The sequence below is a fragment of the Stegostoma tigrinum genome, chromosome 12 (assembly GCF_030684315.1).
Source record: "Stegostoma tigrinum isolate sSteTig4 chromosome 12, sSteTig4.hap1, whole genome shotgun sequence".
In the NCBI taxonomy this organism is placed as follows: domain Eukaryota; kingdom Metazoa; phylum Chordata; class Chondrichthyes; order Orectolobiformes; family Stegostomatidae; genus Stegostoma; species Stegostoma tigrinum.
The window spans coordinates 72,908,620-72,930,834 of NC_081365.1; the positions used below are offsets into that span (position 1 = coordinate 72,908,620).

At 39.6% G+C, this 22,215-nt stretch overlaps 1 protein-coding gene across 1 annotated transcript in view; it reads left to right on the forward strand.

Moving 5' to 3' along the window:
- LOC125457151 (succinate--CoA ligase [ADP-forming] subunit beta, mitochondrial-like) overlaps positions 1-22,215 on the forward strand; it is an 81,564-nt gene that overhangs the window by 32,474 nt on the left and 26,875 nt on the right. Inside the window, exons 4-8 of the mRNA XM_059650431.1 lie at positions 2,852-3,014; positions 11,573-11,701; positions 13,636-13,774; positions 15,105-15,266; positions 21,051-21,193. Of these exons, the coding sequence (XP_059506414.1) occupies positions 2,852-3,014; positions 11,573-11,701; positions 13,636-13,774; positions 15,105-15,266; positions 21,051-21,193 (736 nt within the window). The remainder of the gene's footprint in view (positions 1-2,851; positions 3,015-11,572; positions 11,702-13,635; positions 13,775-15,104; positions 15,267-21,050; positions 21,194-22,215) is intronic.

Here is a 22,215-nt window from a genome sequence, read left to right on the forward strand (position 1 = left end):
TTGATCGCAAATGTGAAAGCTTTCTGAAAACACAAATATAAATGAACTACATTTACTTTTTGTCAGTAATAGTTTTGAAAGTTACAACAGTTTTTATTTACGTTCAGCCATTAATGGAGAAAATGTTTGAAAGTACTTCCTTAACGCAATGTATAAAAGAATGAAAAGAAGTGACCTAAAATGCAAACAAAGTAATTTTGCCAAGTGAGGTGTAAGGGAATTTAGGAAGATGTTTCTAAAATTGACTGTCTAGTTGACTGAGGCATAACAAAGTGAAGTGAAGAAAGGTGAATGGGTCATGCTTTGTTGGGCTAGAGGAGGTTACTGAGAAGGGAACTGCTATGCTGTAAAATAATTTATTGAATTCGTAGAGTTGCCCCACAAGGTATGCTTTTTAAGCCTTCATATTTGAAATACATTGTATTTCCTGGGTAGATGGAGTTCGTAGAAGCTGCAGTGCAAAAAATGCCATTGAACCCAGCCTACAGCATTTATGTGAGCATCCAATTCTAATTACCTCTTTCTCCTTCACAAACCTTCTCCCTCAACAACTTTTAAATGCATTAATAATATTCAATCTAAATACTGCATTTCACCATGAATTGCACTTTCAATTTTATTACAATTCTTTATTTCCCTAGTGTCCCATTCTTGTTAATTTGTTCTTCTATTCAGTTGGAATATGTTTATCTGAATTTTATTGACTCTCTAATGACTTCTGAGGCTCTGTCAATATCTTTTTCCAATTTACTTCTCTTTAACACTGTCCTCATTCCCTCATCATTGCTGTTTCTCCAGTATATGACATTTGTCTTTGAGAGGGATATAAATTGTGCAGTCATTATATAAAACCTTATTGTGATCATTACTCTTTGTGTTCTCTCTTGCTGGCTTCTTGTATCTGCTCAATTTTATTTCCCAGCAGTGTTTCTTCCCATGTTTTTTAAATTCATTCATGGGTTGTGGGCGTTGCTGGCTAGATCAACATTTATTGCCCTTCCCTAATTGTCCAGACTGCAAATAAGAGTCAACCTCATTGCTCTGGGTGTTGAATATCTTGCATATTGTGTGGATTTTAGGAGGTTCTTGATCACAGTTACATAATATAGGCAGTCAGCGATTTCTAGCAATTTTTTGATAACCTATTGATATTATTAAGCAGTTTAGGTATGCTAGATTCTTTAATTAGAAAAAGAAAGTATACAGGCGTGACAATTTGAGATGATTCACTAATACCAAAGAACAAACACACTGTTGGCATGGATGTATTGGTCTTAGTAAAGTTGTGGGGGCCAGCCCCTTGCTGTCTAGCCAAGGTGTTAGGAGATTCTTCCCTGGGTCTCCTTTTCCTCTAGCCCATCTGAGGACCTTATCTCTGTCCCTGCACTTTTATTAAACTGTTCCATTTCTAGGACCAGGAATCTTCTCTCTATCGCTCCGTCATCTAAATCCTACTGGCCAGTGGCCATGGGAGAGCTACTCATGGCATTGGATGATCATCATCCCCTTGCCATCTGAGGATTAGTTTACTATTCTTTCTAAGAACCAATTCCTTGGTATTTTTAAAAACAACACACTGATTGTAGGATAGCGTGGTGCTCAATAATTCTTTTTTATGCTTGTGGAAGACTAGTTTCTAAAGTGAAACCGTTAAATGAGGTTTCATGCTACGTGGGAAAGACCAAATGTGGAATACTGAGTGAGCACACCTTTTGAAAGGAGCCTCTGTTTCCAACAGTTGGGCTATACACGAATGCCAGATTATCAAAGAAGTGTTAGCAGCACATTCGGAAAATTATAATCTAATAAAGCTGAGCCAGCATGATGTCATGAAGAGGAAATCGTGTTGAATTAATTTATGAGAGTTTTTCAAGGAAGTCCCAACCAAAGTGGAGAGAGGGGAACTGGAGTGATCTGATTGCACTCTGCACTCTCCCTCCCTCCCCGCCTTCCCCCAACCATCTTCTGCTCAACTAACCTTTTACTCTTTTCTCAATCAAAAATCTAAGCCAGCCTTGAATACATTGAATGATCTAAGCCCCATTGCTTTCATAGGAAGAGAATTCTACAGACTAACAGCCCTCTGAGAGGAAAAAATCTCTATTGTTTCAGTCTTAAGTGGGAAAACATTTAATTTTTAAGTTGTGTTCCGAAGTTCTAGGCTTCCTCACAAATGGAAACATCCTGTCATCATCCACCCTTAATCCCCTCAGGAAATTGTGATTGAATGAAGTCACCTGTCATTCTTCTATACTGTAACGACTGCAGGCCCAACCTCAAGCTAACCACTTCGTCCCAGGAATCAATCATGCAAGCCAAATGACTGGCTGCCAGATGGGAAACAGAATAACAAAATGATAAGGAGGGATGAAATAACTGCACAGAGGCAGTATCTTGTCACCAAGTCTCCCATTTATTTGCGTGTTCACAGTACACTGGCAGCGACCAGCCAGCTTGGAGTCAGGAGACCGAATCCTCTGTTTATATCTGTCAGCCGGGGCTCCTTGATTGGCCCAGATTAGCCATCCCAGTCAAGGATTCATAGTCAATAAGATCTACCTGCGTCAAATCACTACAAGGGACTACTGTTAAATTTGTCAGGCCATCTGCAGCTCTGAGATTCCAAGTTTTCCTCCTTGTCTTCATGTAAATATCAAACCTTAGTTTCAGGTATGTCGAGGAAAAATCATGGCTTTATGCTCTGTATCTGAAAAGTTAGATTTTAAAGGTTTCTATCACATACTGAGTAGTTCTGAAGATTACCCATTTATGTTCAGTTTCATTTTGTGAAATCTTCCTACAAGATTTGAAATAAAAAGCACATTTGGTTGACAACGTATTTTGTTTACAGTCCAGAGGAAGCCCGGGATATTTCTTCAAAAATGATTGGAAAGAAATTATTTACTAAGCAGACAGGTGAGAAAGGACGGATATGCAACCAAGTGTTTATTTGTGAGCGAAGGTACTCTAGAAGAGAGTATTACTTTGCAATAACACTGGAAGGAACATTTCAGGTGAGTAAACAAGCAAGACTGATGTAAAAAAATTGTTTTACTGTGGTGTGTAGCTCATTTTTGTATACTGTTGTTCAAACAAAAATAAAATTCATTTTTATTATATCCTTATATTCCCATGAAAGGTCCCTAAAATATGTATTTTGGTTGGAACAGGTAAGTTCAGACAGGTTTAAAGTTTTATGCATTTTGGTCTTCATTGAAATACATTAGCGTAGATTAAAATAATGTCCATGACTCTTATTAATAATAGTCTTGATTGTAGCTATATCCTCAAACAATAGGAGTGGCAACATCTTGTATTTATTTAGCACGTTTGCCATTGTAAAGTGTTCTAAGGTGTTTCAAAGGATTGTCATTAGAATTGAACTTTATAAGGCACTATATTAAGCATGTTGATAAAAGATGAAGATTTTGAGGAGCGTTGCAATGGAGGAAGGAGAAGTTCTGGTGGTATTGTACCTTAGGAGCCTCCTGTTAAATCTGTACTACTTTGGCATTTGGATTGAAGAAGACCAATGATACTTACCAGGTAAAGCCTCCATCCTTCAAATAATGTAGTCAACCCACATCACTATTGAAAACTGCTTCATTGGGTGTACAGACTGGGGGTGGGCCAAGATGCTATTAAATTGTTGATTTTTAAAAAAATCCTTATTTGGGATTATGTGCTACCTGTTAAGTCAGTATTTATTAATTCCTGAATGCAAGAAGAAATAGTAAAGCAACGCTGACACAACTTAGAAATAAGGGCTGGATCTAAAACGATAAAAGTTTAAAAATTAAAGTACAGCATTGACCAGTCTTTGAATTGTTCCTGAAGAGAAGACAGTGTAACATTCTGGCTCATAAACAGAAGTTGCTGGAAAAGCTCAGCAGGCCTGGCATCATCTGTGAAGAAAAATCAAAGTTGATGTTTCAGGTCTGGCGACCTTTCGTCAGAACCAGACCTCAAACGTTAACCCTGATTTTCTCTTCACAGATGCTGCCAGACATACCGAGCTTTTCCAGCAAATTCTGTTTTTGTTTTGAGTCTGCAAAAATTGTGATTTATAACCATGTTCATATTGGCATCAAACAAGCTTGTGACAGCATTTCCTGCTCCCTCTCTGATTATTGTGTTCCACTCCTCTTTTGTAAAAGCTTGGTAGCAGCAGACCCCAACGTTGGACACATTTAAATTGGGTTTTAAATATCCTTCTCCTAAATTAGTGAAGCTTTCCATAATGCTACAGATTTTACATTTTGGCCAGAGTTCATAGAATATAATAGTATTCTATGTGACGTTGCATGTGGGTAATTTGAAACTTAGACAGCAGAATGAAGGGAGATCAGAATAGTGGGATGGGAACGGAGTGCAGAATTGGTGCATTGACCAGGAAATAATTTGCATTTATGTGCTGTTCATATTCTCAGGATGTCTTAAAGGATGTCATTGTCAGTGATTACCTTACTGAAATTGTAGTCATTGTACTTATGTTGGCATAGACCATAAGCTGGTCCCACAAACAGTTAAAACAAATGACCAGTTATTCTATTTCTGGCAGTCTTAATGACTGGATCTGAATTTCTCTATTCTTATTCAATTAATGCTAATGTCAGCTGAATGAGTGCCTCAGTTTAAAGTCACAACTCGTTAACATGACTCATGAATGAGGCTGCCTCGTGCTCCCTGTGAGGAGCTCAAACAGTTCATCAACTTCGCCAACACCTTCCACCCTGCCGTCAAATTCACTTGGATCATTTCTGACACCTCCCTCTCCTTCCTGGACCTCCCCCTATCCATCTCCGGTAACCGACTCACCACTGACGTTCATTTCAAACCCACTTGCTCCCACAATTATCTTGGCACTGCGTCCTCTTACCCACCCTCCTGCAAATATTCTACCTCATATTCAATTCCTCCACCTTCACTGCATCTACTCCCAGAATGAGGCGTTCTACTCTCTGACTTCCCAGATATCCTTCCACTTTAGAGGCCAAAGTTTCCCCGCATTTCTGATTAAAGATGCCCAAACTGCACTTCCCCCAACAACAATAAGGATAGAGTCCCTTTAGACCTCACATATCACCCCACCAACCTCCGAATACAACACATCATCCTCTGACGTTTCTGCCACCTACATTCAACATACACCAAAAAGAGATTTTCCTCCCAATGCCGTCTGCTTTCCACTCCATGACTCCATCGTCAGCTCCACACTCCCCACCAATCCCGCCAACCCCTCCACCACACCTGGTACCTTTCCTTGCCACTGCATGAGGTGCTAAACCTGCCCCTACACCTTCCCTCTCACCTCTGCCCAAGGCCCCAGCCAATCCTTTGAAATCCAGCATGGAGTCACCTAACCTTATCTACTGTATCTGTTGCTCCTGATGTGATCGTCTCTATATTGGGGAGACCAAACCCAGACTCGGGGACCGGTTTGCGGAGTATCTGTGATCTGTACGTGCCAACCAATCCAACCTTCCAGTTGCCATCCACTTTAACTGCCCCCACCCCACCCCCCTCCCCCAACTGCCATAGTGACATGTGCATCCTTGGCCCCCTCCTGTCAGAATGAGGCTAAATGTAAACTGGAGGAGGAGCTTATAGCCCAATGGCTTAAATGTTGACTTCATCTCTCCACCCCCAACCTGTCCATCTTCCTATTCACCTATTCCCTCCACCCTTCCCACTGACCAGCCGCAATAACTCCCTACTTGCATACACCAATCTCCATCTCACCTACCTCTGCCCAGCCCTACCCTTTCCCGCTATTTATGTCTGGGCTGTCCCCACTTTCCTGCTCCTCGGATGCTGACTGACTTGCTATGCTTTTCCAGCTTCACATTTATGGACTCCAGCTTCCAGCATCTGGAGCCCTTACTGTCTCCTTGTGAAATGAAAGGTTGGTTTACTTCCTGTAGAATGTCCTGCCGTCGACCTGATGTTGAGCCAGCTGTGCCATAAGATAGCACTTTGCCAATTATCACTCAGAAAAATGTCATTATAGACACTGGGAAAGAAAAAAATTGTTCAAGTTGATGATGGGGTTACAACTCAGAGATAGTAGGAACTGCCTATGCTGGAGTCTGACATGACAAAGTATAGAGCTGAGATAATAAAATGTGAGGCTGGATGAACACAGCAGGCCAAGCAGCATCTCAGGAGCACAAAAGCTGACATTTCGGGCCTAGACCCTTCATCAGAGAGGGGGATGGGGAGAGGGAACTGGAATAAATAGGGAGAGAGGGGGAGGCGGACCGAAGATGGAGAGTAAAGAAGATAGGTGGAGAGAGTATAGGTGGGGAGGTAGGGAGGGGATAGGTCAGTCCAGGGAAGATGGACAGGTCAAGGAGGTGGGATGAGGTTAGTAGGTAGATGGGGGTGCGGCTTGGGGTGGGAGGAACGGATGGGTGAGAGGAAGAACAGGTTAGGGAGGCAGAGATAGGTTGGACTGGTTTTGGGATGCAGGGTTGGGGACCGCTTTGCAGAACACCTCTGCTCAGTTCGCAACAAACAACTGCACCTCCCAGTCGCAAACCATTTCCACTACCCCTCCCATTCTTTAGATGACATGTCCATCATGGGCCTCCTGCAGTGCCACAATGATGTCACCCAAAGGTTGCAGGAACAGCAACTCATATTCTGCCTGGGAACCCTGCAGCCTAATGGTATCAATGTGGACTTCACCAGTTTCAAAATCTCCCCTTCCCCTACTGCATCCCTAAACCAGCCCAGTTCGTCCCCTCCCCCCACTGCACCACACAACCAGCCCAGCTCTTCCCCTCCACCCAGTGCATCCCAAAACCAGTCCAACCTGTCTCCGCCTCCCTAACCTGTTCTTCCTCTCACCCATCCCTTCCTCCCACCTCAAGCCGCACCCCCATCTACCTACTAACCTCATCCCACCTCCTTGACCTGTCCGTCTTCCCTGGACTGACCTATCCCCTCCCTACCTCCCCACCTGTACTCTCTCCACCTATCTTCTTTTCTCTCCATCTTCGTTCCGCCTCCCCCTCTCTCCCTATTTATTCCAGAACCCTCACCCCATCCCCCTCTCTGATGAAGGGTCTAGGCCCGAAACGTCAGCTTTTGTGCTCCTGAGATGCTGCTTGGCCTGCTGTGTTCATCCAGCCTCACATTTTATTATCTCAAGTTGATGGTGGTTTTCCTGTCATTTACCACTAGGTAGCAGCACAGTACTTTAAACAAGAAACGTACAATTTATACTTGAAAATGTGAAGTTGTTTTCCTGCATGCAGTCATCCTGCCAAATTACAAGCAAATTAAGTAACTGTTGAACACCGCAGTCTAGAAAGAGCCCATTAAAAAGGGGAAAAGATGATTAAAATTAAGCTTGTTCTAGGGCTAACATCTTATCTCCAGGCTAGTGATATTTGAAGCTCCTTGTTTAGACAGAAGTAACTTGCTAAGATGCTGCTTGGCCTGCTGTGTTCATCCAGCCCTACACTTTGTTATCTCAGATTCTCCAGCATCTGCAGTTCCCATTATCTCTAACTTGTTCAGTTTTCTGGTCTTAATGAGGCATATGCAAACAACCTCAAGTTATTGTAATCCAGTTGCCATTTAAAATCCAATTTTTCCTGACCAAAAATTGCACCGGATGACTATTTAAACATTTGTAGTTGGACCATTAATCTGGTGTTTAACTTGTTCCTTACCAGCTGGACTTCTGTGTTCCACCTTCTGTTCCTTGCAAGAGTGAATAGTGCTCAAGTGAAGGTGGTGGGCAGCTAGAACCTTGAAGGAATATCAGAGCACAGAAAATAGAAACGGGAGTAGGCCTTTCAGCCCTTAACACATACTCTACCATTCACTTAGATCATGGCTTCTCTTCTGTCCCAACACCATTTTCCTGCACTGTCTCTGTATCCCTTAATGACTTTATTATCGGAAGTCTATCAATCTGGAACGTGAATACATTCAATGACAGAGCCTTCACAGCTCTCTGAGGTAGTGAATTCTATAGATCATCCTCTAAGTGAAGAAATTTCTCCTTACTTCAATTCTAATTGGTTTACCTCTTATTTTGAGATTCTGTCTCCTGGTTCTGGACATACCCCTCCCCCACCTCCACCCCCACCATCACCATCCTTTCTGCATCTCCAGCCCTGTAACAATTTTGTGTATTTTACTGAGATTGGCTCTCAATCTTCAAAACTCAATAATAATTGCCCAGTTTCCTCAATCTCTCCTCATGAGAGAATCTCAGAAATCAGCCTGGTGAGCCTTTGTTGGAATCCTTCATGACAAAGATATCTTTGCTGAGATAAGGAGACCAAAACTGTACACAATACTCTTGGTGCATCCCCACCAAGACTTTATACAGTTGAAGCAAGGTATCTTTATGCGTCTGCAATTTTTTGTTTATTTTTAAATAGTTTGGAGGTCCTGAATAAATTTAATACATATTGCCAACATTTTTATGGTTTAGCTTAAAGAGGAGTATTTATTTTGAGCAATCACAAATCCACCCGTGGCCCTTTTTTAATCTAAAGAAGCAACCTAAAGTTAATTAAGTGTTTGTTCAAAAGAAATTTGGATCCTTGTCTGTTTTGATTGCTCAGTCTTGAAATGAAGTATGACAGTACAATGTCCGCTCATTGGATTATAATTTGCTGCTGGAGCAGGTCATCCAAAAGGACCTGTCAGTTGTTCAAAATGAGGGGACATTTTTAAGGTTAGAGGAGAGAGATTTAAAAAGCAGATGAAAGGCAAATTTTTTCATACAGTGGGTGATTTGCGTGTGAAATGGCTTCTTGAGGAAGTGGTAGATGCAGATACAGTTACAACATTTAAAAGACACTTAAATAAATACATGAATAAGGTTTGGAGTGATATAGGCCAGAAGCTGGCAAGTGGGACTAGTTTAGTTTGGGATTATGTTTGCCATTGACTGGGTCTGTTTCCAATCTGTATGACTCTGTAACTATGACAATATGTTAGATTTGCCATTGCACCATTGGGTTTTTTCCATTTATTTGCAAATTGTTGAAAATGCAGGCTACTACTGGATGACTGGGAGCTAAGACAGTGAACAGGGCATTCTAAGTCAAACAACAAGACCCGAACTGAAAATTAGACAGGCCGAACTCAATGTTAAACAGAAGCAAAAACATAAAGATTGATTGAATTCTGAGACAGAATAGAAAGGAATGGAGTATTTTAAAACACTTTGAAATTAAGCCACCACACTTATCAGCTTCCTTGGCAATGACAATTAGCTGTGAGTAGTTTAGGTTGAGACTGGTAATTTATATTGTATTCTTGCTGGCACCCTCTGCTTAAAAAAGTCTCGGGTGGTGAAAGAAGTATTTTCAACGAAACAGCTGGCTGGTTACCCACCACTGATTTTTACAACATTCTTTTGTGTGTACAAATAGCAAAAGGTAAAGCTGAAAACCACAGCATTATCATGCGTTCCATTTAAACAACCCAAATAACTCACTGGCGTTGCATTTGTTCCAGTAAAACAACCACTAATTTTGCATGAATATGGATAATCTTGCAAACAGACTAAAATGTAATATATTGTTATGGTATTTTTACGTAAAAGCTGATAATTTGAAATCTTGTGAGGGCAGATTAAGAATTTAAATTCAGTTTTCTTAACTAATGAATTATGGTTATAAACCTAACAGATTCACATATATCCTGCTGAAAAGCAAATACAGTAAGACATAGGTGCAGAAGTAGGCCAATCAGCCCATAGTGTCTGCTCTGTCATTCATTGAGATCATGGCTGTCCGGAAAATCGTCAACTCCAGTTTCCTATCTTTTCCCTATAACTTCTGATTCCCTTACTGATTAAAAAGTCTGGCTATCTCAGCCTTGAATATACTTGATGACCCACTGCTGTAGCCCTCTCTGCTGAAGATTTTTACTGTTTCACTCTGTGAGAAGAAATTCCACCTCATTTCTATCTAAAATGTATGAACTCTTTCACTGAATTTATTCCCACTCTCAGAAAAGGAAACAGCTTTTGCACTTCTACCCTATCAAGGTTGTATGCTTCAATAAAGTTGCTTCTCATTCCTCTGGGCCCAGTCAAGTCAACCTCTCTTCACAGGACAGTCGCCTCCATATCTGGTATCAGCCTAGTGAACCTCCTTTGGAGTGCCTTAAATGATAGTTTATATTTCCTTAGATAAGGAACCCGATACTGTTTAAGTAGTGTCTGGTGTAGTTTTAGCAAAATTTCCCTACTTTTATATTCCATTCCCTTTGAAATAAAGACTGACATCCCATTTGCCTTCCTTATTACCCACTGAACTTGGATGCTAGCTCTGTTTGATTCATGATGGAGGACTTTCAAATCCCTTTATTCCATAAGTTTCTGAAGTCTTTTTCCATTTAAATAATATTCAGCTCCTGTATTCTTCCTGCCAAAGTATAGAACCTAGTATTTCCTCAAATTATATTCCATCTGCCAAGCTTCTGCCTGCTTGCTTGCCCTGTCTATATCCTCCTGCAGATTCTGTGTAATCCTTACCTTGTCCCATCCCACCTATTTTTTTGTCATTCACAAACTTGGCTGTAGCACATTCAGTTTTCTCATCCAAGTCAGTAATATATATTGTAAATAACAGTGGCCCCAACATTGACCTTTTGAAGTAGACCACTAGTTACAGGTTGCCATCCTGAAAATGCCCCCGCCCCCCCCATATTCCAACTCTCTGTCTTCAGTTAGTTAGCCTATCCTCTATCCGTGCTAATATACTACCTCAGTGCCATGGATTCTTATTAAGTAGACTAATGGGTCATACCTTATCAAATACCTTCTGATTATCAAAATTGATTACATCTACTGCTTCCCCTTTATGTATCCAGCTTGTATCCTCCTCAGAGAATTCTAGTAAATTTGTAAGGCGTGATTTCCCCTTCATGAAGCCATGCTGACTGTACTTAATAGCTTGTGTATTTCTAAGTACTCTTAAAAATACATCCTTCATTGCAGACTCAAATACTCCACACTTTGTTATCACAGATATTAGGCTAACTGGCCTATAGTTACCTGTTTTTCAGCAACAGCAAGACAATCACATGAACTGCAGTGGATCAAGCAGTAAGGGCAACTGGGAATAGGCAATGAATGTGAGCATTAAGTGATGCCCACATTCTGATCTTCTCTTGAATGCAGTTTGAAGAGACTCAATAAATAAAATCAATATTGATCAGCAGCTAATTGCCGAACTGTTTGACTTTGGGGAAATTGAGTACAATTGGCAGCATCTATGGAGAGAAAGCAGAGTCAACATTTCAGGTTCAGTGTCCCTTCTTCAGAACTGAATTCTGAATATTGACTCTACATTCTCTCCACAGATGCTGCCAAACCCCAATTTCTCCAGCTATTCCTGTTTTTGTTTCAGATTTTCAGTATCTGCAGTGTTGTTTTTTGTTTGACTTTGGGGTTATGCCATGATGTATCTTGAGTGGTGCTTTATGTCCAGTCCAAGAGTACTTCTGTATTCTTCTAAAGTGATTGTTTGTACAGTTGTTTTTACTTAGTATTGACAATGTCTTATGTCAATTAATTTTTTTTCTTTTTTAGGGGCCAGTATTAATAGGCAGTTCAGAGGGAGGAGTTAATATTGAGGATGTAGCAGCTGCAAACCCTGAAGCAATTGTCATGGAACCCATTGATATAATGGAGGGCATCAAAAAAGAGCAAGCTGTCAAGGTATTATACAGATTCCAAATCTGAAATTTGAATAAGATTTATTTGCATTTTGAAACCACTAATTATATTACAGCATGTTTCATATACGGTGATATCTTCGAAGAAAGACACTTCACTGGGAATTTCAAATGTTCAGATAGATGCAGCAGCTTCTTCTGCCTCTATTACTGAGCACTTTGAAGTTTTGTGTTGTAAATGGACTAGGTGCTTTGAAGGCCAATCATTGTTTCCAATTTGCAAATGTTTGTGGTTTCAAGGTGCAGTTTTGTATTAATATAACAAATGTTTGTGAAATGCAGTCAGTATTATAAAGATCTAAATTAGGTTTATAAAAATCAAATAACCCAGTTTTAATGTTCTGATGTTGCTACTAAGTCTCCATGAAAACTTTCAACTAGAGTTGCTGACCCTGCTCCACCAGTATCTCAGATACTGTTGAGCTGCCTTAAAGCTCCCTACCCTTGTTCAATTTGCATTAGATCTTGCTCCTGAATTGGATTTGCTAGTCATTATGTCTCTATAATACGCACCTAACCCATTTACAGCTTGCAAAGTGGAAAGTTTCAGAATTTGGACATGCCCCACAGTGGATAAGGACATTGGGAAGGTAATTAACTGGGAAATCTGACAAATAGAAAATAAGATGTAACAAGGTGTAGAGCTGGATGAATGGAGCAAGCCAAGGAGCATCAGAGGAGCAGGAAAGCTGATATTTCTGGTTAGGACCCTTCTTCAGAAAATGAAGAAGAAGAACGGGTCAGACCCAGAACATCAGCTTTCCTGCTCCTCTGATGCTGCTTGGCCTGCTGTGTTAATCCATCTCTACACCTTGTCATCTCTCATTCTCCAGCATCGGCAGTTCCTACTATCTCTAAACAGAAAATAATCTGAGATTACATTTTGCTGGCAGGGCTGTAGAACATTACAATCCTCCACTGGTGGGTTACAGAATGCAGAGAGAGAGAGAGAGAGAGAGAGAGAGAGGGTGATCGGTGGGGTACTTTTTTATGATCCTGTGAAATTATTCATTGTGTGTTTTGGCGTCAAGCTGCATCACCAAGTCAGTGAAGGGCTTGACATTGATGGTGTTGTATTGGAATCAAAAAACATGCTATTTCTATTTCGAGTGGTGGGGGTGAAGTTTTTGTCAATAACTGTAAATATATGTCCTCTGGTTATTGACTGACTAGCCAACTTTTAATAACCTTTCTCTACTCTTTTCAAAACAGCTCAATTTTGAAAATATTCTTTTGGCCAATTTTCCACACCCTTTCTAAGATCACAAATGACACTAAAATTACAAGATAATCTTTTTTGTTTGTCTGTTGACTGAAGAATAAATGCTTATCAGGTTACTAAGAGAACATTGCTACTACTGTTAGATTAGTGCTGTGGAAATTTTTATATCTATCTGAGGGGATAGGTAAGACTTTTGTTTTAACTTCGCTAAAAGATGTCAGCTCACAGTGCTACGCTAAAACGGTTAGGTGACAAAGTCCTCTGGTATGAAATTTGAGCAGACAAACTTCTGGTTCAGAAGGAAATGTTATCCCAGAAGCAATTCAACAAACAATTTAGGATTATTTAGTTAGTTACTGATCAACCTGTTCAGAGATGTTATTACACACTTCTGGAGCAGGTGGGACTTGGGGGCCTACTGGTCCTGAGGCTCACTATCACTGCACCACAAGAACCCTTCATATTGATAGAAAGTATCCTTTGCTTTTTCAGTATTTTCTGAATTGGTTGCTTTGGAACATGAGCTCTTTGCCCTCCAACTTGAGTCATTTTAAAGTTAAGTTTTTAACCTACTGTAAAATACTAAAATCACATGGGATACACAGAACCAGACAGCTACTCCAGTTTTTGGCAAAGGTTGTTTTAAAATGTTCATTAATTCAATATTAATTTCACAGTTAACATTATTTTTCCAGCTTGCACAGAAAATGGGATTTCCAGATAACGTGATAGAAGATGCAGCAGAGAATATGATCAAGTTATATGAGCTGTTTATCAGATACGATGCCAGTATGGTTGAGATTAATCCCATGGTGGAGGATGCCTCTGGGATCGGTAATGTACAATAAACCTGTTTTGATTTCAAATTTGCCTACTAATATTTACGAATTGGATGTTTATGCCTAGAAGGCTTGGTTGTTCCTTCAAACTGGTCTTTTCTGAATTCTTCTCCAGTGTCTGTGTGAGAGAAATAGTGGAGTACTGTGAAGATCCTGAGAAGTTATGGAATGCTGTAGTTTCTAGGTGCAATTTTGTATCTAATACAACAGTGTTTTTGAAATGTACTCAATATTATAATGATCTAAAATAGATTTTTTTCAACAAGTAGCCCAGTTTTAATGGTCTGATGTTGCTACTAAACCTCCAGGAACACTTTTCCATAGTGGAACTGCTCCTGTGACATAATGATGCAAATTACCAGAAAAAACTAGACCAATGTCATATTGACTGGATCTTCAGAGACTTAAAGGAACATACGTAAGGAGTTGATATGCTGAGGTTTTCTAAACATGTAATTAGATGCTCACAGTTATTCTGATTTGTTCTGTATTTGCATTGCACACAGTTGGTAATTTCATCAATTTTAAATGGAAGAGCCTCCAGCAAAGTAATATCATGAGCCAAGAACCAATGCCTTTACAACCAAATTCGACAAAGTCCTTCTATCAATCATTTCTGTACATTTAACATGATCGTCCATTAAAGAAGCCATTGGAGATGTGTTTTGATAGATTGGGAAACAGTTTACAACTTGTATCTATCTCTGATTTAATCTTGATGGTAAATGACAATTAATGATTCATATCGTTTATGTTGATGAACTGTGGACATGTTTGTAGCAAAATATGCACAACACCAAATGTAACCTTAGCTATTCTTTTTGCAGTGTACTTTTTAGTTGTGTGATATTGATGTATTAGAAAAAACAAGTCAATTTAAATCCATTTTTTCAATTGTCTCCCTATCCTTTAATACAGTGTTTTCATTACCACATATCCCATTTTTAAGATAAAAAGGCCAAGTATCCTGGGTACATCCACTGTTTATACTTTCCACTATTCAAGTAACATTCAGGGAAATATAATTGAGTTCTAATGAGTGCTGGTAATGACTACAAGTGCACACAATACATTCAAATTGACAGTAAAATGATGTTACTGTTTTACCACTGCTTTCCTCTGCATGAGAGCTAATGCGGTTCCCATGATGCTTTTGCGTCATTGAACCTCATTAAATTTTTATGGATTGGCCTAAACTAATTGCCTATCATTTGGCAGTTGACAACTCTACAATGCAAGCAATTATTAACTGTTGACAACCATTTATTAAAATTACCTATGTATTACTAATTCATTTTTCAGATGCAATTTCCTTTCATTTGTAGTGATGTGCATGGATGCAAAGATCAATTTTGATTCTAATGCTGCCTATCGACAGAAGGATATTTTTGCCCAGCAGGATTGGAGTCAAGAAGATGAACAAGACAAGCAAGCAGCTGAGTTTGGTCTCAATTACATTGGATTGGATGGAAACATTGGTTGTTTGGGTAAGAGATGAGGCTTGAATCCATCACCGATCAAGTTATAGAATCAAATGAAAAGAAAAGCCAAATTATGTTTTAAAATTTATTTTATTATTGAACCCATTTTATGCAAACTTCTTAATTTTTATTTCAAATATTTGTGCATACAAATGATCAGCTTCCTTTGGCAATCTAATGGCATCTACGTGATCAATATTTAACTCTAAAATCCAAATAAATGCAGTCACAAATTGTGCATTATATTTTTTTGCTGACTGCTGCTGTTGCTGGAAGGCCATGAGAGAAAGAAGAGCTCTATCACTGATTATCAATTAGTTCCCAAGTGAAAAGACAAGTTGATTTAATAGCCCAGAAAATAATGATAAAGTTCTCACTGTTTTTAGAGCACAGATCAAGTAGATGTATGCAGGTAAATCTGGAAGTTGCGGTCCAAGGTGTACTACTTCCCCATCAACTTTGCAAGAATAGCATTCACTGCCTGGCTTAGTGCCATTTAAAAGCATTAAAATGTGTGATGCCTGTAATTGCACCAACGGTATGATTAGATTAGATTCCCTACAGTGTGAAACAGGCCCTCCGGCCCATTAAGTCCACACTGCCCCTTGAAACATCCCACCCAGACCCAGACCCACCCCCCTATAACCCACACACCCCTGAACACTATGGGCAATTTAGTATGGCCAATCCACCTAGCCTGCACATCTTTGGACTGTGGGAAGAAACCGGAGCACCCAGAGAAAACCCATGCAGACACAGGGAGAATGTGCAAACTCCACAAAGACAGTCGCCTGAGGGTGGAATCAAACCTGGGCCCCTGGTGCTGTGAGGCTGCACTGAGCCACCGTGCCACCACTATTAGGGCTTAGCCATTCCAGTCAAGATATACTTCTATATAGTTGATAAGTGGCAATTACTTCAAATCACCTCTATATGCTTCTGAAAATTATATCTTCAAATTTCAATTGTGATCTTTGTTCCTTTTTGCAGTCTCTTACCCCAAACACACTTTCACTCCTATTCTCTTAAAAAATGATGATGGTAGATAGGCGATGACAAAGATAAAGGTACTGTGAAAATTATTAATATCGTTCTGGCACAAAAATAAAATGGGAAACATCACTAATAAGGGAAATTAGGGATAATATTAATTTCAAGGAAAAGCATACAAATTGGCACAGACCTGAGGATTAGGAGCAATATTAGACATGGAGACTGACTAAAAGGAGGAAAATAGAGTATGAGAGTGGCCTTGCAGGAAACATACAAAATGATAGTAAAAGCTTCCAGGCATGGGAAAAGAAAAACATTAGTAAAGACAAATATGGATCCTCTACAGTCAAGGGAACTAATAAGTGGCACAAGGTAGTTAGAGTAGAATAAACAGGATATATTAGACGAACACATGGCTTGAAGAGACGGTGCAAGAGGGAGGGCTTCAGATTGCTAGGGTATTGGGTCAAACTTTGGGGGAGTACACACAGGACAATGGCACTGGGTAGGACCGGAATTGATGTCCTAAGGGATGTGAATGAGGTTGCAAGGGTTTAAGCTAAGATGGCAGGGGGATGTGAACCTCTGCAGGAAGACACATTTGATGGAAATAAGGAATTAAACAAAAGACATAATGGGGAAATAAGAAAGGTGATAAACAGGGAATTCAAGGGCTGGAATTGAGCAGGGCCACAGTGAATAGGAGTAGAAAGCTGAAAAGGCAAGCCTTAAGGCCATGTACCTTAATGCATTTGCCAAAAATGAATGCATTAGTCATGCAGGGTTAAAGAAGATAAATGGTATGTTGGCTTTCATAGTGAGAGAATTTGAGTACGGGAGCGAGGATGTCTTGCTAGACAAACTTTGGTGAGATCACATCTGGCGTATTGTGTTCAGTTTTGATCTCCTTGTCTGAGGAAGGGTTTAATGGCTAATGAAGGAGTGCAAGGGAGGTTTACCAGATTAATTCCTGGGATGGTGGAACTGGATTGGTTAGGATTAAATTCACTTGTTTAGGAGAATGAGGCGGGATCTCATAGAAACTTAGTCTAGCAGGATTAGTTGGGGTAAATGTGGGAATGATATTCTTATTGGCTGGGGAGTCCAGAGTCAGGGGCCACAGTCTCGGGATAAAAGCCTTTTAGGACTGAGATGAGAAATTTCTTCATCCAGAGACTGGTGAGCCTGTGGAATTCTCTGCCACAAGAAGTGATTGAGGCTAAAACAATGAATGTTTTCAAGAAGGAGATGGATATGTTTCGTAGGCCTAAAGGGATCAAAGGATATGGGGTGACGGCAGGAATATGTACTGAGTTAGATGATCAGCCATGGTCAGTTTCGAAGGGCTGAATGACCTACTCCTGATTCTATATATGTTTCTAATTTGCGCTGTACCTAAATTGACATATAGTTCACTTTCCTACCTTACATTTCGTGTTCAGACTATATGTCTCATTAACAATTTTTCAACCTGTTTAAGAACGTACACATTTGCTTGCCCTGTTCGTGCAGGTTGAAGGTGCTTTTTGAATGCCCACTAACAGCAAATCATTGCATTATACCCCATGGAAAATCTATGGGCAGATGTAATGAATGACAACTAAAAGGATCAGATTTTGGCAACTGAATGGACAAAATGATACAGAAATACAGGACAAGCTTTTTTGCCACAGAGGTCAACACCAAAACTAACATATATGTTAGCTAATGAATAGAGAATAGTTAATGAATAATGAATAGCATTATTATTGGGAAGCACAAATATGAGCTGAATGTGCAACATGATGGATATGAGGAAAGACCTATGGTATGGCAAAATGAGGTAAAGATGTGAAAGGCCAAAAGCAATGCAACTCCTGAAGGTGGACCTAGAAGTGAATATGGCCCTGGGAAAAGATTGTAAACTTGCAAATGAAATTCTAGTCACAGCAGAGTCACAGTCTTGTTGTGATGGTCCGGAATGAAATAGGAGTGGGAGTAGGGATTGTAGTTTGTTGAGAACAAGGACTACAGCATGGATTGGGAGTATCATGAGAAACAGAACTTCTTAGAATTGAGAAGTTTTTTGTGGTTACAAACAAATCAGCAGATAAATTGGTGAAAGTGCCAAACAAAAGCAGTCGAATAGCTGGATAGAGTTTGGTGTATACACAGATGCTGGGGGACAACTAGCCTTTCAAACTGATAGATACACACAGAAAAGGTGCTCTCTGATGGGATATAGGGCTAAAAGCAAGCTAAGGGTGCAGCGTTTAAAAGATAAGTGTGTTGATCAGGGTGTTAGAGTGGATTCTTTTATGCAGGTTAAGTGATCTTGAGGATCTTCTTAGCTATTTTAGCAACATTCTCCTGGAATTTAAGTTAATTGAAGTGTTAATTGCATCCCAATATATTAGGCTAGGTCCTCAAAAAAAGATGATATTTGCTTCCAGGAAAGAAAAACATCTGTTTAATTGTCCAATCAGAAATCTTAACTGGCTGTGTACTTGGACTAGACCTGATGCTAGTTATGACTCATTGGAACGGAGTACTATGATGAAACATGCTAATTTTGAGGCTGTCTTAATGGCAAATAAAATATTAATGAAATTAAATACAGAAAGAATCCACACTCCAGTTTCTAGCCTTGGGTGACCCAGAAGATATGAAGTTTGTGCTCTTTTCTGATGCAGCTCATGCCAGTCTTCCAGATGGCCTTTTAGGTATTGCAGGATTTATTGTTTCCTTGATGGAAAACAAAAAAATCACAGTTAAAAATAACCCAGCTACTAAACATTAATACCACTGGAAGCTTGAAGAGCTGGAGTAGGTCATTTAGCTCCTTGAGACCCTAACCCACAATTCTAGATCATGGCTGATCATTGACCTCAATGCCATATTCCGGCATTATCCCCACATCTCTTGATGTCACTAGTAACTAAAAATTTTTCAATCACTGTTTCAAACTTACTTAGTGACTGAGCTTCCACAGCTGAGGTACAAAATTGTGACTGAGGTGGTTCGTCCTCATCTCAGTCCTGAATGGTTTGCCTTTTATGCTGAAACTGTGCACCTTGGTTTAGACAGGTGAAAGCTCCTTTCTGCGTTTACTTTGCCCACCCTTTAAAAAATTTGTAGCTTTCTATGTCATCTCCTTTCATTCTTCTAAACTCAATAATATAGGCCCTATTCCACAATCTCAGGAATCTGTCTAGTGAACCTTCATTGCACACCCTCTATAGCAAATAGATTTTATTTTAGGCAAGGTGATTAGAACTGCACACAATACCCCATGGGTGGTCTCATCATTTTAGACTACTCTGCACCTTCACTCCTTCCACAATAACCTACACTTATTCGCATTATATTTCATCTGCCATTTTCTTGACCACTTATTCAGCCTGTCTAAAATCCCTTGAAGCCCTATCCTCTTCACAGTTCACATTTCCACTAAGTTTTGTATCATCTGCCAAACTTAAATGTTACAGTTTGCACCCATATACAAATTTTTGATGTAGATTTTGAACAACTGGGTTCCAAGCACTGAACCTTGCAGCACAGCATGTCAGCCCAAGAATGACCAATTTTTCCCTAATCTCTGAGTCAGCCTTGTTAATCAATCCTTAAAATCATGTTAGTATGTTACCCCCGATCCCACACACTTTCATTTTTTTCACTAACCTCTGTATGCGAGTTTATCGAAAACCTCGCAAAAATCCAAATATATGATGTCCACTAGCTTCCTCTTTAACAATTCTCCAGTAACATCTAAATAACTCTTGTGGGTTTGTTAAACATTATTTATCTTTCACAAATCCATATTGACTTTGTCTAACTCAGAAAACACTTTCTAAATATCCTGGAATCACGTCCTTTATAATAGCTTCTGGATTTTCTCTATTATCAACATCAGTCTAACAAGTCTGTTGTCCCTCTTTTTCTCCTTTCCTGTTCTTAAACAATATAGGCACTGATGCAAATTAATAGAATTTTGAAAGATAATCACTAATCCACCTACTGTCTGTATAGCCATCTCTTTCAATACTCTAATGTGAATATCTCTAGTCCTTGGGATATATCAACTTCCAGTCCTGATAACTTCTCCAATATGACTTTCTTTTTTACTAATTTCTTTAAGTTCCACAATCTTCCAGTCCCCTTGATCTGAATTATATACAGCGGATTCTTGTGTTTCCCTCTGAAGACAGAGACACATTACTTATTTAGCTTGTCTGCCATTTCTTTGTTTTTTATTATAAAGTATCCTGTCTCTGCCCGTAATAGAACCATATTTGTCTTTGTTAATGTTTTTTTACATATTCATTGGGTGTGGGCTTCTCTGGCTCGGTTAGCACTGCTCATCCATTTCTAATCGCATGGTTGTACAAGTTGCATTGTAACATTTCCATGCTCCTCAGATAGCATCTTTCAAATCCACAACCGTGACCATCTGGAAGGACAAGGGCGGTAAGATATGGGAACACCACCAGTTGCAAATTGCTCTCCAAGATATTCACCATTCTGACCTGGAAATAGATCTCCTTTCCTCCAGTAATAGTGTTAGTAGTATTAGTGGTCGTGGACCTACATCAGAAAAACTGCAGCAGTTCAAGAGCAGCTTGCTCCCACCTTGTCAGGAGCAACCAGGAATGGGTTACAAGTCCTGACCCAAACAATAAAGCCCACATCTCATGAATTAATTTTTTAAAAAATCTGTAGAAACTTTTACAATCTAATTTTGTTTCTTGCTAATTTACAAGCTTATTTTGATTTATTATAAGTCTTAGCCGTATTACTGGTGGGTGTTTTATTTTTCAGTCAATGGTGCAGGGCTAGCTATGGCTACAATGGATATCATAAAGCTTCATGGAGGAAACCCTGCCAACTTTCTGGATGTAGGTGGTGGAGCAACAACCCATCAAGTAAAAGAAGCCTTTAAACTTATAACCTCAAACAGAAATGTGAGTGGTGTTGAATTGTGATTCTAATTGCTCTTCCATTCCTTTAGCCATCTAAGTAGTTCTATTTTTTTCATGCACTTTTCCAGTACACAAGTCACTGAGCAAACAAGATTGGACAGGGTGCCTGTGTAACCCAAACTGCCAATGCTCATAGATGTATGAGATTCATTTCATACACGTATCCCATTCCCTTCTGAAATCTGGAATATTAGTAATGTCAAACTGCTTTGTAACAATTTACAGGTTGATCTAAGTAAAGTGCAGCACCCAGGAACATCCATGGGATGTGTTGTGAAGTCTGCAATTTAACAAGTGTCAAAATGTGGGTGGTAGGCCATAGTAAGCCGTGTGCTTTCTGCTATAAGTTTGTTCATTGTAAAAGTCTACTTGGCTTTCAACTTTATTAATTAGAAAAGGCTGAATTCTCTGAGCAATTAGTGTTGAATACAACCTGGTCTTTCTGTGAATGGAAGTTTCAGTTTTTATTGAGTTGCATGTTCATTGCAACTCCTTTTTTGTACAAAGAAAGAGAGAGAGAATGCCAATGTTGCAATTCTCTGGATTGTACAAAAATAAGTGAGGATGAAGACATTCTTGTGAGCTTTATCCATTATATGTAAGCATTCAGTACCAGAGAGCAGAAAGGTGTCAAGAGCCATTTTTAACCCATGTTAATAGGAATGCAGGATCAATCTGTGTTGGATTTCGCATAACCTTCTGCAACCCATCCCCTCGCATTTTAGGCAGGGTCACAAGTTTGATTCTGCAGCTAACGTCAGACATCCAGCATGCAGTAGCTGCAGCTGATAAGAGATTAAATAGATATGCATCAATCAAACAGGCTTTTTTTTGCCCACTATTCTGTTACTCTAATTCTTCCAGCAATATCTCCACCAAATTAAATACACCTCAGAAACTCTTTGCTGCAGTTGTTGCTATTGGTGCCATTTGTATGCAGGGTGAAATTTTCAATAAATATTTAAAAACATGCCTGTTTGTTGAATCTGTTTTCAGTGTTGGAA